Source organism: Marmota flaviventris, chromosome X (genome assembly GCF_047511675.1).
Source record: "Marmota flaviventris isolate mMarFla1 chromosome X, mMarFla1.hap1, whole genome shotgun sequence".
NCBI classification, from domain to species: domain Eukaryota; kingdom Metazoa; phylum Chordata; class Mammalia; order Rodentia; family Sciuridae; genus Marmota; species Marmota flaviventris.
This window is the reverse complement of record NC_092518.1, coordinates 59,166,549-59,185,743: the sequence shown is the minus strand read 5'-3', so window position 1 is coordinate 59,185,743 and position 19,195 is coordinate 59,166,549. Positions and strand designations below refer to the sequence as shown.

The 19,195-nt window shown below is 36.9% G+C and overlaps 1 protein-coding gene and 1 non-coding gene across 3 annotated transcripts in view; one reads left to right on the top strand and one right to left on the bottom strand.

Moving 5' to 3' along the window:
- Window positions 1–19,195, bottom strand: part of Ophn1 (oligophrenin 1) — a 379,198-nt gene that overhangs the window by 220,778 nt on the left and 139,225 nt on the right. For both annotated transcript variants that reach the window (XM_027935819.2, XM_071606174.1), the window contains exon 5: window positions 13,125–13,196. In XM_027935819.2, the coding sequence (XP_027791620.1) occupies window positions 13,125–13,196 (72 nt within the window). The remainder of the gene's footprint in view (window positions 1–13,124; window positions 13,197–19,195) is intronic.
- LOC114093167 (small nucleolar RNA U13) lies at window positions 2,538–2,639 on the top strand. Its single transcript, XR_003582869.1, has one exon. It is a non-coding gene; the product is annotated as a small nucleolar RNA U13 (small nucleolar RNA).

Here is a 19,195-nt window from a genome sequence, read left to right as displayed (position 1 = left end):
CTGAACCAAACTTTCTTGGTCTTTCTGAATTAGCATATATTGTCCTCAGATGTCAAGCACAAAAATAATTATTTTAAACTGCTGGTGATGAGTGATGATATAAATTGGTACAACCAATTTAAAGATCAATTTGGCAATAAATCTAGTAAAGATGCATAGATCCTATAACACAGAATTTCCTTTTCTGGGAATATACCCTGAAAAACTTTCAAACATGCATAAGAATACATGGGAAACACTTTCACAAGAGTAACGTTTGTCCTATTGTAAAAATTGGAAGCAACCAACTCATCAATCAACAGAATCAAGGTTAAAGAAATCAAGGTCTATTTCATTCCCTAGTATCTCCCCTTGCCCTCTCCTCTTCCTTCTCTCTTGATCCCCTTCCTCTACACTATTGTTCTTTTTATTTTTGTATGATCCATTTTATTCCCTTTTCTCTGTAATTTCTTCATATGACAGAAAACATCTGACCCTTGATTTTCTGAACTGTACTTATTTCATATAGTATATATAATCTCATGATGGAATACTATACAACAGCAAAAATAAAATGATAAATATATGAACAAAAATGAATATCATGGGCTGGGGTTGTGGCTTAGCGGTAGAGTGCTCACCTAGTACATGTGAGGCCCTGTGTTCGATCCTCAGTACCACATATAAATAAATAAAATAAAGGTAGTGTGTCCAACTACAACTAAAAAATAAATATTTTTAAATGAACATCATAACTACAAGAGTGCAGAAAGGAAAGATACAAAACAAACAGAATCAGTCCATTTTTATAAATATGAAAAGAAATAACAGCTAACACTGTTATAATGCTAACTATGTGTGAGATACAGTTTTAAGCATTTAGGCATATTAACGTCGTTTAAATCTTCACAGCAACACTGTAAGGTTGTTACAGATTGAGAATCTCTTATCTGAGAGGCTTATTATCAGAAGTATTTTGGATTGCTGATTATTCTCAATTTTGGAATAAAATTTGCACATACATAATAAGATATCTTGGGGATGGGAACAAAGTCTAAGTATAAAATTGATTTATTATTCATATACACCTTATACACATAGACTGAAGGTAATTTTATATGATATTTCTCATATGTCTGCATAATGACTATAACCGAGTCCATGGGGTCAAGTGTCGAATTTTCCATTTGTGGAATTAGGACAGTGCTCAATTTTTTTTTTTTAATTTTTAAGCATTTCAGATTTCTGTTTCTTCAATTAGGGACACTCAGCATGGACTACAATGTATCCCATATTATAGAAAAGGAAACCGAGGCCCAGAGAAGTTAGGTGACATGCCTAAAACCCAACAACTAGTAGGCTGAAGAGCTAAGATGCAAACACAGGTAAGTCTTGCTCCAGATTCTGCAGTCTGATCCACTATCCTATGTAAAGCATTACTGCATATTGCTCAAGGAAATTCACATATGAGGTGAAAAGGAGGGAAAGTCATAACAGAGAAGAAAGGCCCTGCAGGAAGATAACAAGGAAGATAAACCCACAAAGTTTCCTTCAGCCACTGCTTCTTTATTTATACATACATACTAGACTTGTGGTGGAAGATGTGCTTCAAGAAGATGTTTTTAATATTCTTTTAATTTTTAAAAAATTACATGCTCTGAAAAATACTCCACACAAATCTCAATGAGTTTTTTTAATCTAAAAACACCCATATTATCAGCTCCCAGATCAAAATAGAAATTATAATCAGCACTTTCAGAGGCCCCCTTTGGTCCCATTTTTTTTTTCAGTAGCACCCCTATCTGGGGCAACAACTTTCCTTCTTTCTAACACCATCACTTAGTTTCGCCTATTTTTGAACTTTATAGAAATTGAGTCTTACAGCAGGTAAGCATTTGGGATTTTTTTTTTCCCACAACCATATGTTTACCAAATTCATCCATGTGATGGATAAAACAACTTCTATTCCATTTTTTCTCATTTCTATAAAGTAATGAAAACTCACCATAATGTTGGTGAATCCACCCGCTTAATTCACAAAATTCACCCACTTAATTGTTAATAGTTATTTTTAATCCTTTATTCACCCTCCCACAGCAGTCCCAAAAAGCTGAGTTCAGAATTCAGTATATTTGAAAGAGCACAGTCTCAGGAATAAAAAAATAAATTAAGGGCTGGGGTTATAGCTCAGTTGTATAGCATTTGCCTCGCTCGTGTGAGGTACTGGGTTTGATCCTCAGCACCACATAAAAAATAAATAAATAAAGATATTGTGTCTATCCACAAAAAATATTTTAAAAATAAATTAATTAATTAAAATTAAAAAGTAAAATAAATTTTAAAATTCTGCTTGAAGCTTTCTTCTGTTAATAAGTATAACTATGTGTCTATGTGTCTTTGAACAAGTTATTTGGTCATTATGGGTCTTGACACCCTCATTTTGGAGATTTGGATAATACTACTTAACTAAGATAGCATACAGTAAGTACTAATCAACAACAATTATTACTATAAAGCTTGTAAAGTGTTTGTTGTTGACTTGAAAATCATTCAAAGAGATCCTTCAGTTCATAAGTGTGATGATTGGGTATTCACGCTATTGTGTGAGATATGCCTCCCTCTAAACTTTGTTACAACATTGGCACATTACCTGCCTAAAATGGAAAATAAAAAAAAGAAAATCATTCAAAGATTGCTATGATAGAGCTTAGCTCTCAGTCACATTGACTACTTGACTTTCCCTTTGAATGCACTGAAGTATCCACAGACATCCAAACATGGGAAAATCTGAAATTCAAGTTCTTAGAAACTGTTAATGGGGTCATTTGCTGCTGCTTCCTTCTCCTGTATCCCACAGCATGCAATGGACTTTGGGAAAACTGGCCAAGACAAACACCTTTGGCTTCATCTATCCGACTGCCAGGTTTGTGCCTCGTTCCACCTTTTATATTTTTTTTTCACTCTCATCTACCTCCAGAGCAGGTTCTTTTCAAAAAGTTCCTTCTATGATCTCTGTTTGTGGAAAAGAAACAGAAACAAGACTGACAAGCCTGTGTCCTTCTGTCAGTGCCCTCTTGCCTCCCATCTGTTGGGTAAGAACACACTATAGCATAGCTTCCACATCAGCTCCAACACTCCAAGAAGTGGGTTAAATGCAGACTCAGATGTCTGACTCAGACAATTTGGCCCTGGTCCCACCAGAAACCATACAAAGACCCGATTCAGTGGTTGTTCCTCTCTGGCAAGGGCATCCTTGAAAAAGAACTGAAAACATCATACCGTGGGCAACTCTGACAAGACTCAAAAAATATGAATCAAAGGGTACAAATACTCTCCCTGTCATGTGTCTAGAGGGGATGACTGAGTTTTTATTCTGCCATCCCTAGTGGACAGTCCAGCATTCCACACTGCTGAATGAAAGACTCATTATGAACAGAGCTAGACTGAGCCTTGTTTGTCCTCCTTGTTCTTGGCTTGGGGGGTGGGGGAAGTTGAATGGTAGTGAGAAAGGAGACAGTGGCAGGAAGGGTTCTGCGAATCAAATAATAGCTAAAATGTACACATGGGGGCAGACTAAAAAATTCTCCATAGGGGGCTGGGTTTGTGGCTCAGTGGTAGAGCGTCTGCTGAGCATGTGTGAGGCACTGGCTTCGATCCTCAGCACCACATAGAAATAAATAAAATAAAGGGATTATGTCCATGTACAACTAAAAAATATTTTAAAGTTTTTTCCATATATTGAGACTCCTGAAAGGAGGGAGATATAGAGAAGGAACAAACCAAAAAAGAGTCTAGGCTAGGTGGAAAAATAATTCTAAGCCTAGTAGACCAAAAAATTAGGAGCACAAGGTAAAGAAGGAGATTATCCTTGACCTCTCCTAGCCACCAGAAATTAACAGGTATATTAACCTAATATAACACATGTTGAAGTTTTTGGACTAGTAACCAAGAAACAGCATCAAATCCTGGATTTGCCACTGTAAAATGAGCCCAATGGTAACCATCAAGAAGATTTCATTAAGGTTCCAGACTAGAATCAAAAAGTTACTAAGCCCTAATAGTGAAAAGTAAAGGGATGGTTGACAAAAGTCAAGGGCTAAAAGAAGGTAAAGGAACATAAAGATGCTAATAGAATCATCTTATAAAGCTACAGTCAAAAGTTGATGGGGTAAGAAATAAAGGTTTAAGTATATCATTTGAAGTAACAGAGGTAATCAATAGAAAAATCAAATTTATATTATAATCAACAAATACTGGAAGAGAAGAAAAACAGGGAAGTATGGGCAGTAATCTATATTCACAGAAGGAAGAAATAATTTCTAAAGTTATATAAAATATGGTACCAGGGGCAGTAGGGCACAACTATAATCCCAACATCTTGGGAGGATGAGGCAGGAGGATCACAAGTTCAAGGTCAGCCTTAGCAACTTGGAGAGATCCTGTCTTAAGATAAAAAGGGCTGGGGGTGTAGCTCCATAGTAAAGCACTCCTGAGTTTAATACCCTGAATGAAATATACATATATATATATGTGTGTGTGTATATATATGTATATGTGTGTGTGTGTGTGTGTGTGTGTGTGTATATATATATATATATATATATATATAAACTATGAAAGCAACTAACAGAAGAATAAATAAAATGGTTAAAAATGGATGCTTCTGGATAATGAGGAATGGAAGACTATTGATTTTCTTTATAGATCCAAAAGTACTATTTTATTTTTAATCATATGCAAATGTATATGTATGTAATATAATTTCAATTTTTAGAATAGAAAGAATAAACACCATTTTTTCCAAAAACTTTGAAATTTTAAAAAATTTTTAGTTGTAGTTGGACACAATATCTTTATTTTATTTATTTATTTTTATGTGGTGCTGAGGATCGAACCTAGCACCTCGCACATGCTAGGTGAACGCTCTACCACTGAGCCCCAGCCCCAGCACCCCCCAAATATTAGGATTTTTTTTAAATTAATGGAATTAATCTGACAAAATTGTAGGTACCACATTAGAATTGAAAAAAAATGCCAATCTCATTGCATAAATATCAAACTGCCATAAATAGGTTGAAAGAAACATCCTATTTAATCAGAAAAAATTCAGATTCCAGCACAAAAAGGTGATTCACAAATATATTTTGACCAACAGAGTTCTATTTTAAAAGAACTGTTATCCCCCAAACCCACTATATAAAACAGATCCAAGGGAAAGTGCTCTGGCTGAAGTAAGAGTTAGAAGCCCCACCCAAACAGTTTCTGCCTGAACATAAAAGCCTCTGCTTGAGATAATACCTGTGAGCTCATCTGTGCTCTGATTCCATGCTTGGGAAGCCAACCATCTGACAGCCATTTAGAAGTTACTGTAGAAGAGAAGCTGGTGCTCAAGCATCACAGGATTGGCTCACAGTTCATGGGAATTGTTGTCTTTATGAAATGACTCAGTTACAAAATAGCCTTCTGAGATTCTAGTTATTCAGAGTGTCTATCCACTGGGACCTAGCCACTCAAGTTGAACTGACAACAGAGTTTATTGGCCTGCAAATGGACCCTGTAAACAGAGTGACTTGCATTAGCCAGCAAAACCATCCCTGACCAACAACTGAAATATGTCCCTACAGAGCACAATAGAGAAGAATGCCTGTCCCATCACACTTCTACAAATTTCCTCTGAGACATTTATTATTTTATGTGGTGCCAGCATCAGTGCCACTTGAAGAGGTTAATCCTAGTTGAACAACAGGATGAGTTTATTCAGAATGTGTTATCTATTAGCTCTCAGAATTCTGTTATTCTATCCTTCCTTCTCTCCTTCCTTCTTTCCTTTTTGAATTCAAATCCAAAATCTGCCACTCCCTGGCTGAATGACCTTAAATACTACACTCACTGAACTTACCGTCCTCTGTTAGTGGGGGATAATAACATCTACCTTCCAGAGCTGTGCTGAGGTTTCAATTGGAACATGCACCCGAGTCTATAAGGTCCTAACATAGCACCTGCCACTATCAGTGAAGGCACAAAGAGAGCTAGCAGCAGTGCTGGATATACCACTCTATGCCCAATCAGGATATAGGATGTGTTAGGAGAAATTAACTAAATGCAATTAATAAAATAAAATATAAGGAAAATCTACATGGGAACCTAAGGCTAAGGGAAAGTATTCAAGGAAGGCAAATTTGAATGGTGGTTCAGACTTCATTGAAAAAAGTATACTTTAACTCACTGGATAGTACCAAAGTTTGCAGTTTGGCTTGGTAGTCTGCAGTCACTAAGTAAGAAGGTGAAAATTCTGCAGAGCACAGGTGGCAGGCAAACAACCAGCAACCAGTTGAGTAGGTATGCAAAGAGGATAAGAACACTCCTGGTTTCAGCAAAGCTTCATAGGAACAGCCTGGCTCAGTAAGTACCCCTAGGAAAAAACAGACAATATGGAGGCCGAGCAGAGGAGCAACAACTCCATTTTAACCCTTCAGCCAGCAGACAGGCCATATGTGGAGCACACAAAGGGAAACTGGGAGATAGAATGGGCACAAGGTCTTTGAAGAGCCTGTTTCCATGTAAAGAAGCCTGCAACAGGTTATTGCCAGGTCAGTCAGAAGCTTCAACATCACTGAGATACCATGCGTTATTGGTGACAGGCTGAGACAGAGCTCCAGCAATGCCGTCACCACAACTTCACTAGGCTACCATGCAGCTGCTGGAACCTTCAAGAAAGCCCTTTCCTCCTGCAGTGTTCCTCCAGTATCCTCTACTGATAAAGTTTAAAAACATGATCTTTATTTAAAAAAAAGAGGTATGCTTCAAAGAATTCTGTACATTACCACTAAGAAGGTGGGGAAGGGTGAATTTTGAACCAAGAGGCAATAAATTGGTAACACATAAAAGTAGGCTAGAAGCAGTATTTCTTGGTGCTTAGTTAAGTGCTCTTTCTTCTGTCTTAAACTTCATTACTGAGATACTTCACTACTTAAATAATTCTAGAGAGTCTACTAGAGACATGACTCACTCCAAGTTAAGTCTTTGTTAATGAACAGGTTGATTTCATTGTTAAAGAAGTAGAAAAGAAGACTGATAGACTGATAGGCATTTAACTTTTCTGAGTTTCAGTTTCCTGTGTGTGTGTGTGTGTGTGTGTGTGTGTGTGTGTTGGTTTGTTTATCTAGGAATATCTTTATTTCTTATTCATTTTTTTGTTCTTATTTGTTCCTTTTAGATATATATGACAGTATATCATTTATGAACATATTTACATACATGTGGTATAACTTATTCTAATTAGGATCCCTTTCTTGTGGTTGTGCACAATGTGGAGTTTCACTGTCATGTATGTGTATATAAGCATAGGAAAGTTATGTCTGATTCATTCTACTGTTGTTCCTAGTCCCATCCCCACTGTCTTCCCCCCATTCCTGTCTGTCTAATCCAATGAACTTCTTTTCTTCCCCTCCCCACCCTGCCTTATGGTGGGTTAGCATCCACATACCAGAGAGAATATTCAGCCTTCTTTCATTGCAACAACAGATATTAAAAACCTTACCTTGGGGCTGGGGTTGTAGCTCAGTGGCAAAGTACTTGCCTAACTTGTGTGAGGCACTGGGTTCAATTCTCAGCACTACATATAAATAAATAAAATAAAGGTCCATTGACAAATAAAAAACTGAAGAAAAAAAAAAAAACCTACCTCACAGATTCACTGTGAGAATTAAGGAAGACAGCATATGTAAAATCCTCAGCCTAGGCCTTGGACATACAAAAAAACAACAGAATTAATTTCCCTCCTCTTTGACAAAAGATTAACCACTGCAGCATATCCTTATTCTTCTCTTGTTAGTCTCATCCAGGAATTGAAAAAAATTAGACATGAGGGTTTTTATATCATATGACCTACCTCATCCTCTTTATGCAGTGTATATATCAACTGTAATGTTATTTACCAAGTGGTTACTATAATTTTTGAAGGTTCTTCTGTCCTTCAATTTTGTCCTTTCCCAATAGGACTCCAGTTGGAACTAGTGGAATCTAGCATTGTTGCACTATCTAAAGAACTCACTTTGCTCGAATTCCAGTCATTCCAAATAATGCCCATATCAATCTCGCTATCAGACAGTAGCAGTACATATAGTAGATTGCCCTTTATTCTCAGGTCTTGATACTTTCATATTCTTTATCCAAATTGATTGTCATGATATTTCAAGTAATACATACTGGATGGTACATTCTTACTCTTAAAAGGGCTGGTGAAGATGCTATACTTCAGGCCTCGCAGGAAAGACCACATAACTTGGTGAATATGAGATACACAGTGGGAACAGACCTGCACCTAGCTAAAAAGACTAAAAATTAAAATTATACATTCCCTTTTATGGGACACCAAAGATTCAGAGAGATCCAAAGGATAGACAAGATGAAATAAATCTGAGATTATCTGATAGAGGACTGTGTAACAGAACTTTCTTCAATAATGTTCTATATCTGACCTTCCTAATACAGTAGCACCACCACATGTCACTATTGAGCACCTGAAATGTGTCTAACAAGACTGAGGAACTGAGTTATTAATTTTAAATAGCTATTGAGTATCAAAACTAACAGCACAGAACTAGAAAACCTAGACTAAATGAAAGAATATGGGAACAGAAGCTAAGAACACCCTCAGATATAAATATAGACCACTTTCACAATTACATGTTTTTGGTTGTGTTATTGATCTTGAACATACCTTAGTTATTGCACCTGTGAAATATGGAATAACACTAGAAGCTCATAGGGTTGTTGTGATTAAACAATGAAGGTAAAGCACCTAGCCCAGAGCTAGGTACAAAACAGATAATAAGTAAATGATAGCTATTATTATCAAGCTCCCTGTTTTCCAGATGGAGCAAGTGAAATTCTGAAAAGAAAAGTGACTTATCCATAGTTACAGAGCTACCTGGCCACACAGCCAGGAGCCAATTCCATATTTTATCATGTTTTTGCTTTGTTTTGTTTTGTTTTGGTACTAGGGATTGAACCCAGTGTTGCTTAACCACTGAGCCACATTTCCAGTCCTTTTGATATTTTATTTAGAGACAGGGTCTTGCTAAATTTCTTAGGTTCTCGCAAAGTTGCTAAGGCTGGCTTTGAATTTTCAATCTTCCTGCCTCCATCTCCCAAGCCACTAGGATTACAGGTATGCCCCACCACACCCAGCCTTCCCATGTTTTATGATAATTATTTTTCTTATAGAGACTAACCTCCCTCACTCTTTGTCTTGGTCAGTTTGAGCTACTATAATAGAACACCATAGATTGGGTGGTAAATAACAAAATTTATTTCTCACAGTTTTGGAGGCAAGAGAATCCAAGCTCAAGGCATCAAAAGAATGATGATGGGTGAAGACCCTCTTCCTAGTCACAAATGGCCATCATCTCATTGTGTCCTCAAGTGGCCTAGAGACAAATCACTTCTCTCATGCTTCTTCTTTTAAAGGCACTAATATCATGTCTGAGGGCTATACCAGCACAACCCCATTATCTCCCAAAGGCCCTATCTCCTGATAACAACCACTTTGGGGGATAGGATATGAAAATATGAATTTGTGGTGAACAAATATTCAACTCAAACATTCTACCTACTGCCCCCAAAATTCATGTTCTTCTTCTTTTTTAAAAAATATTTATTTTTTAGTTGTACACAATACCTTTATTTTGTTTATTTATTTTTATGTGGTGCTGAGGATCAAACCCAGGGCCTCGCACTGCTAGTCGAGCGCTCTACCACTGAGCCACAACCCCAGCCCCAAATTCATATTCTTCTCACATTAAAATATAATCATTTCATACTGACAAGCCATGAAGTCTTAACTCTTTCATTCTAAAATCTAAAGCTCAAAGTCTCATTTAAATATCTGAATCAGATATGGGTGATCTTGAAGATACATTCACCTTAAGGCAGAATTCCTCCCCAGCTATGAACCTGTGATACCAAACAAATAATGTACTTCCAAGAAAAAAAAGACAGGATGGGGAAGCCATTCCCATTCTGAAAGGGGGAAAGATAAAATAAGGAAGGAGTGATGGGTTCCAAGCAAGACCAAAACCTAACAAGACAAACTAAATGACATCTTGAGGCTCTTTGCCTTGATGCTCTGGTGTCCAGGCCCACTAGGATGGCAATGTCACCTTTACACATCTTCAGGTAGGTTACGCCCCTTTATCCAGGTGGGAAACTGTCAATGACACTGTGGACAGTAGAAAGGGGGCTGCCACATTGCTTTCTGCAGTGGTCCCTTCCTTGAGTCAGTGTGCATCAGTATCACAGTCTTCAATATTAGAAAGGCAACATTACCCTTTGCAACAGAGAAGGAACTAGATCTGCCCCCAGGGCCTATGATGGGTATGGCAACCCTGATGGTTTCTGAATTACCTATGTGTCCTTTCACTTTTCTTGAAGAAGAGCTCATGTTCAGATACTTCATCCTGTTGTCTGTTTCCTTTAGTCCCACCTGGCAGTGATTCTGCTGGTATAATCCTATCTCCATGTAGGCTTTCCTTTGGATTACTGATTAGATCCTGGGTTTATACTCAAAATAAACATATCAAATGGTCATTCAGCCACATTATTCATGCTTTCTTCAGAACCTGCTTTCTCATTCTTTGCAATATAAATAGAGAATTTTCCAACACTTTAACTTCTGGTTCACTGTTGCTTAAGACTTCCTTCTTCAATTTCTCTCTTCTTGCATTTTACTATAAGCAGGAAAGAAGAAATAAGCTGCTCCTTCAACAGTATGCTTAGAAATATCCTCAGCTAAATATCAAATTTCATTGCACACATGTCCTGCCATCCTTAAAACACTAGAACATAAATATTTTAATTCAAGTCTTTGTCACTTTATAATCAGAATTGCCAACACATCCTATGAGACCAATATTATCATAATTCCAAAACAGAAAAAGACACATCTAAGAAAGAAAACTTCAGACCAATATCTGTATTGAATATAGATGCAAAAATTCTCAATGAAATTCTGGCAAATCAAATACAAAAACAAATCAAAAAGATAGTGCACCACGATCAAATAGGGTTCATCCCAGGGATGCAAGGTTGGTTCAATATACAGAAATCAATAGATGTAATTCATCACATTGATATACTCAAAGATAAAAATCATGATTCTCTCAATAGATGCAGAAAAAACATTTGACAAAATATAGCACCCACTCATGTTCAAAACACTAGAAAAACTAGGTATATTAGGAACATATCTCAGCATTGTAAAAGCTATTTATGCTAAGCCCCAGGCCAACATCATTCTAAATGGAGATCAACTGAAAGCATTCCCTCTAAAAACTGGAACACTTCTATTTAACATAGTTCTTGAAACTCTAGCCAGAGCAATTAGACAAAAGAAATTAAAGAGATATAGATAGGAAAAGAAGAACTCAAATTATCACTATTTGCTGATGATATGATTCTATACCTAGAAGACCCAAAAAATTCCACCAGAAATCTTCTAGAACTAATAAATGAATTCAGCAAAGTAGCAGGATATAAAATCAACACCTGCAAATCAAAGGCAAATGCCTTTTTATATCAGTGACAAATCCTCAGAAAGAGAAAATAAGAAAACTACCCCATTTACAATAGCCTCAAAAAAATAAAATACTTGGGAATCAATTTAATGAAAGAGGTGAAATACCTCTACAATGAAAACTACAGAATGCTAAAGAGTGAAATTAAAGAAGACTTTAGAAGATGGAAAGATCTAACTTATTCTTCGATAGGCAGAATTAATATTGCCAAAGTGACCATACTACTAAAAGCACTATATAGATTCAATGCAATCCCAATCAAAATCCCAATGAAATTCCTTATAGAAACTGAAAAAGCAGTCATGAAATTAATCTGGAAAAATAAGAGACCCAGAATAGCCAAAGAAATCATTATCAGGAAGAGTTGAGCTGGTGGCATTACTTTATCAAACCTTAAACTATACTACAGAGCAATAGTAACACAAACAGCATGGTATTGGCACCAAAATAGACCTGTAGACCAATGGCACAGAAAAGAGGACACAGAGACAAACCCACATAATTACAGTTATCTCAGACAAAGGTGCCAAAAACATATATTAGAGAAAAGATAGCCTCTTCAACAAATGGTGCTGGGAAAACTGGAAATCCACATGTAACAAAATGAAATTAAACTTTATCTCTCACCATGCACAAAACTCAACTCAAAGCGAATCAAGGACCTAGGAATTAAACTAGAGACCTAATACTTGATAATAATGCCTGTTTATTGTATGCACTTACTATGATATACATTTTTATACCTTAATTTTATTTATTTATTTTTATGTGGTGCTGAGGATCAAACCCAGAGCCTCTCACATGCTAGGTGAGCGCTCTATCACTGAGCCATAACCCCAGTCCTCTAATATACTTTTTATCTTTGGAATATACTCTGTTGATTAAAGAAATTTACTATAAAACAGTATACCATGTTATGCTGTCAGCAACCTTGTACAACTTATATTTACTATATCTCTTGATTGCACAAAGTACTAATGTTGAATGATTGACCTGTATCATCTAGGTCTGTGTCAGTACATTCTATGGTATTTTCACAATGACAAAGCCATCTAATGATTTATTTCTCAGAATACATCCATATTATTAAATGATAAATGGCTATTTGATATAGCAGCACCTCATTTCTTGGTACATATTTATTAGTCTGTGCTCTTCAGAGAAACAGAAATAAAATTATACACAAAGAAAGAAAAAAAAAGAAAGAAATATTGATCAACCAACCCAGGAAATTTATTATACAGTATTGAACTATGTGATATGGTGTCTTGAGAAAATCAACACCTCTGGTTATGCAATCAGGCAGAGTTATTTCAAACATTCTCTACCTTTTTGTTCTATATTCAAGCCCTGAATGGTTAGGCAAATCCCCTTTACTAAGAACAGGGTCAGGGATTGAAATGCTAATCTCTTCTGGCCATTGGTGTTTAACCAGCTACTTGGGCATCCTGTGGCCTCATATTTTGATACATAAAATGTATCATCATACCATTGTAGAGTGAAGAGTGGTAGCTCAAACAACAACTCAATCACTTTAAAAAATATCTTACAAATATGGAGAAAATGTACCTTTGTGAAACCTATTTGCTCCTTCCGGAAATTTTCCAGGGGTTTGATCAGCAAATCGCTAGCATTTTGTACCTAAAAGAGAGAGAGAGAGAGAGAAAGCACAAAACAAGTTTTAGATTATCAAGTTTCAGATACAAGATTCCTTGTTGCTAGGGCATTTTCGTGTGAATACATCATCCTACAAAATGTCAACTAGTTTGCTGGTTTGTTGAGTCTTGTTATTCTGTTTCTACATTTTCTCTGAAAATCAAATGCTTTGGGAAGAGCTGAGAGAAAGAACATTAGGGACATTTCTCTGTAACTTTAACAGTAATCTAACCTGAGTTTTTAATGAATAAATAGCTAGACTCATGTCCACATGCCCAGCAGCAGACACAGGGAGCCTGATGTATAGGTGGAAAAGAGAGAAAAAACAATGGAAATAAATGGAAAGCCAATCACACCATGTGAAAACCATTTCATGAGAGACAAATGAGTTAGAAGCAATAGCATTAGAATAAATCATTTCCAGTCCTAAGCTGGTATGCCATAAAACCAGAGTGTTTCCTTCAGAACTTGGGGCATATGTCAGCATCAGAGAATATTGGACCTGGTCTTCATATTACAGAAATAAACATGCACAGAAGCTGATAGGAATGGCTTGTTAAAATTCTACAAATAGTAGCATTAATAGTTTCTGGAGATTTTAAATCATCCAATCCAGAGAGAAGTACTTGTTCTGTGAGCAAATAAAGATATACAAACCCTTTTGTTCATAGAAATCTCTTGGCAGATAGCATCTGCCCAAGGCAACAAGTGAGGTTTGTTTTCTCAAGGACTGGCTTTTGGGACCCATTGCATTAATGCCCTGGGTTTTATACCTATCACCACATACACACACACACACAGATACACACACACACACACACACACAAACACACATGAACATAGAAAACAGAATAGAAAGTTAGTTTTGACTAGTTCTCAAAGTAAGAAGAAATTTTTAGCCTACCACCAAAATGCATGGAAAGTCAGGGCAAAGTATATATTTTATCCATATGCTGCAGGTACTTTGGGCCTGTTATATGCTTAGGATAACCTAAATGGGGAAACTTCCTAACAAACAATGTTAATCTTTATATGAGAATAACCTGGTGATCCCTGATATCTTGATCTACCACAGCTTCTAAAAGTACCCTCCAGGACTGGCAACACCTAGTGTTACAGTTTAGATCTTAAATGTCCCTCACAAGTCATGTGGTAAAGGCTTGGGTCACAGTTTCTGGTGCTGTTGGGAAATGGTGGAAGCAATAGGAGGTGGGCTCTAATTGGAGGAATAGTGGGGTGGGGGCATATGTTTCAAGGTTTTATTTTGTCATTGTCACTTTCCATTCTTTCTCTCTGTGCTTTTGGCTGCCATAAGGTAAGAAGCTTTGCTTCAACACACCTTATGCTATTACGCCCTGCCTTACTGCAAGCCCAGAAACAGTAATGACAGCCGGGGTTTGATCAGCAAATCCATGAGCCAAGATAAATCTTTCCTCCTCTCAGTGGATTTTCTCAGATATTTTGTTGCAGTGAGATAAATTGGATTAATACCCAGCAAATATAAAATTAAACAAGAACAAAGTCTTTGCCTTAAGGCAAGAAAGTTTTTGTTTCCTAATCACCCATGTTTCTGTGGTTGACTTTCTAAAAACACTTGTGTGCCACAAGCCTAGATTTATAAAATCACATACCCCTTCCCTACCCTTGCTGACTCTCATAAATACAAGCCACTTTTAAAATTTTTTTTTATTTTTTTATTTTTTAATTGCTTTTATTTTTTAAATACATGACAGTGGAATGCATTACAATTCTTATTACACATATAGAGCACAATTTTTCATATCTCTGGTTGTATATAAAGTATGTTCACAACAATTCATGTCTTCATACATGTACTTTGGATAATGATGTCCATCACATTCCACCATCTATACTAAACCCCTGCCCCCTCCCTTCCCCTCCCATCCCCTTCCCTATCTAGAATTCATCTATTCCTCCCATGCTCCCCCTCCCTACCCCACTATGAATCAGCCTCCTTATATCAGAGAAAACATTGGCATTTGTTTTTTTTTTGGGGGGGAGGGGGATTGGTTAACTTCACTTAGCATTATCTTCTCCAACTCCATCCATTTACTTGCAAATGCCATGATTCTATTCTTTTTTATCACTGAGTAATGTTCCATATGCCACATTTTTTTTAAATCCATTCAAGGAAACTTTCTCATTTTCATCACATCTCTTCTCATCTTCTATGAAACTGTTTTTCAGGCTCCATTTGATCCTAATCATAATATAATCTACCTCCCAGTTTGACATTACCTATAGCCCTAAGTGTGTCCATTAGAGAAAGGCAGGAAAGTTCACAAATACACACCTGTAAGACTCCTCTGTAAAGGTTTTTCTATAGAGGTCCATTTTTCTCACAAAGTTTCACACTGATTTCTGATCCAATCAAACTTATGCTGCCAGTTCTGGCATCAAAAAGAAAAACATCCACTGGGCATGGTGGCACACGCCTGTAATCCCAGCAGCTCGGGAGTCTGAGGCAGGAGGATAGTGAGTTTAAACCAGCCTCAGCAAAAGAGAGATGCTAAGCAACTCAGTGAGACCCTGTTTCTAAATAAAATACAAAATAGTGCTGGGATGTGGCTCAGTGGTCTAGTGCCCCCGAGTTCAATCCCTTGTACCTCCCCCCAAAAAGTAAAGAAAAACATCAGTGATTCTCCTTCTCTCCTTGATTGAAAACAAGAATCCTTGCACTAAAAGTACTAGTCCAGACATCATACCCAACATATTTTACAGTTCCCAGGACTATGGATGATATACTATCAATTTTTGTACCCACATGACAGCAATTTCAGTCATCATTGTCATAGAGTAGAAAGTCATTTTTTTCCTATTTACTATTATAGAAATCTTAAATGGCCAAAATTTCTATTTGTTTGTTTGATTTTTGGTACCAGGGATTGAACCAGGAGCACTTAACCACTGAACCATATCTCCAGCCCCTTTTGTATATTTTATTTAGGGGCAGGGTCTCGCTGAGTTGCTTAGGGCCTTGCTAAGTTGCTGAGGCTGGCTTTGAATTTATGATCCTCCTGCCTCAGCCTCCCAAGCCACTGGTATTACAGGCATGAATCAAATTAAAACAAATTCTTTGACACACTTCCTATTGAACAATGAAGTCTTAGTCCCTTTTACCTTGCATATGAGCTGACTTGTAACTGTTTTGAAACAAAAGATTAAATTAAAAGTGATACTAGGTGATTCTGAGGCTAGGTCATAAAAGGCCATCAGTATCCACCTAGTTCTCTAGGAATACTCTTTGAGAGCCCTGACAGTGTATGTAAGAAGTTGAAGTACCCTGAGACTAATAGCTGGAGAGGTTAAAGGTAGACATTTTGGTCAATGTCTAGTGTCAGTCAAATCCATCCATCCTTGTCAAGGTACCAGACATATGAGGAAAGCCATTTTGATTCTCCATATCAACTCAGCTGCAAGGTGAATCCAACTGTGTGGAAAAACACACTCCACTGACCCTGTCTGAATCTCTGACTCACAAACTCATTAAATTGTTTTAGTTTAAGCCACTGGATTTTAGAATAAGCTATTATCCTGAAATAGATAACTAGAAAACACTTCCAATTTTACAAAGTATCATGTAAAAAGTGACCATCTGGGAAAATTCAGAAACTCTTTTAAATAAAAAGTGAGCATGCCACTTGTGAAAAGAATAGCATATACCAAGCCTCTGTATGGATGCCAAGCTGTGCCTTTCCATATTCAGGAACTCCCAGGACAGCACAGTTGATGTTTTTCTTTTAATGTTCCAAGAGGGACTGTTTGCATAAACAAGTATGCAAGCAACTTGCCTTTGATATGTTTGGTCCCTGCTCAGTCTAAGAAAGTAGCAGATGATTCACTGAAATGGGAATCCATAGTTTTCTCTCAATCACATTGGTAATTCTACTCACAGCTTCCCACACCACAGATAGACACTCTAAACCTTTTCCTCTCTTTTATACTCATTTTTTATTATGCTATCTTCTGACAGAACGTACAGCTAGGGATGTAGACAAGGCCATATTGAAGCTTGGCTCTTCTTCTTCATTCTATTTTACCCTTAAAACCCTTAGAAATCTACCATCTACTCAAAGAAACATTTTTAAGTAAATCTGGTCTTTAATCCACTTTCTGATCACTGCCTCCATTTTATGAGCTCTCTGAGAGAAAAATTCTTAACTGCTGTATCAGGGGAGAATATCCACCATGAGAAGTACCATCCTGAACACATAATTTGCGCTGGTGATGTGGCTCAGTGGTAGAACACTTGCTTTATATGCATGAAGCCCTGGGTTCAATCCCCAGGACCACAATTTTTTTTTTCCTAAACATGTTAGATTATCTCATCAGTTTCCTATCAAATATGCCCACATTTACATGAGATAAGGTCTTTAGAAGAATAGAGATGGTGGGGCCGGGGTTGTGACTCAGTGTTAGAGCACTTGCCTAGGATGCAGGAGGTACAATGGGTTCAATCCTCAGTACCACATAAAAGTGAATAAATAAAATAAAAATATTGTGTCCATCTGCAACTAAAAAAAAATTTAAAAAAGAATAGAGATAGCAGCCAGTCTAGTACAGCAGAATTGCTCAGGAATCTTTGATTGTTAAGAAAAAATTACTAAAAGATGGCATTGAGGTTATGCTGTTTAAAATAATAAAATAGTATGAGATTCTTTAGTTTTTTTTTTTTTAAGAAGTCTTAAAGACAGATCTTGCATATTCCCAACAGGGCCCTCTTCAGAGTCAGAAAGGCACCTAGAAAAGCTTCCTCTTTATACAGGAAATCTGCCACACAGACACTAAAAGGTCACCTCTGAGATAATACAACCTCCCCCAGAGTACCATGAAGAAGATCACAGCTGGGATGTTCTGCAATTCTTCCCTCCATCATTCCTGCCAAATTTTATATTTATTTATGGAAATAATGAGGCTCTGGTCATTTTCACATTCTAGGGCCATAGAACCTTTGCTGTTATTACAAGTCATATTTTAGAATCTGAATTTAAAAAGGATGCACAACTTTTAAACACCTCTCATATCATACAGATTGTGGTAGAGGACTCATGGTCCTCAGAAAAGGGAAAGGTGCCATCAAGCAATGAATTCCTGGCATGGTGTGAAAGGCTCCTATTAACCTTCACAACATTCTTGGAATTAAGTGGGAAATGGGGAGCAAACACTCAATACATGATTGAAAAAATGTAGGGAACAAAAGGGTGTAAATAATTAAAGACAGAAATAAGTGAGTCAGTCATGTGGTAAAGAGCCAGCAAGAAGGGTGAGAAAAACAACATCTCAAAAGACAAATATTCTCCTTCAATATTTTAGAGTTTTGTTATTGGATAAATAAAAGAGATCGTGAAACAATAAGAGCTGAAGAGTAGTACAGCTGAGCATCTAGTGGCATCTGAATGAAAATGGGGTTGAATGCCTCTGAAAACAACATGGGCAGCCATCCACAAACTCTCTGGGGAGAAGAGAATATTTAGTAGAGTTTGGATCAGCTAGGGGACCATCTATGAGGTTTCAGAGAAACCACCCACATTGGTCTCTCCTTAGTACACTTAGCCAATTTCTTAAGCTAGGAAATTTCTCAAGTCACATTTCCACATGTGGAAAATCTTAAGAATAACCAAAGATAACTAAAAATGATGCTTAAAGAATTGACAGTTTTTCCCTTTACAAACACTAACATATTTACTATATCCATATTGTGTACTTTATAATAACCATAAAAGGTAGGGAGAATTTATCCCGCTATACAAATAAGAAAAGGGGGACACACGGAAACAAAATGATTAGTCTGTAGTCAATAAGTAACTTAGGGGCCGAGCTAGAATTAGAGTCTAATTCTCCAATTTCCCTACATCAAAATTCTGCTTTCAAACCTACTTCTCTAGGAGCCTAGATAAAATGGGAGCAGCATTCTGAAAAGTCAGAACCCTCTGTTGAAAAGAAAGATGGATGATTGATAAAAA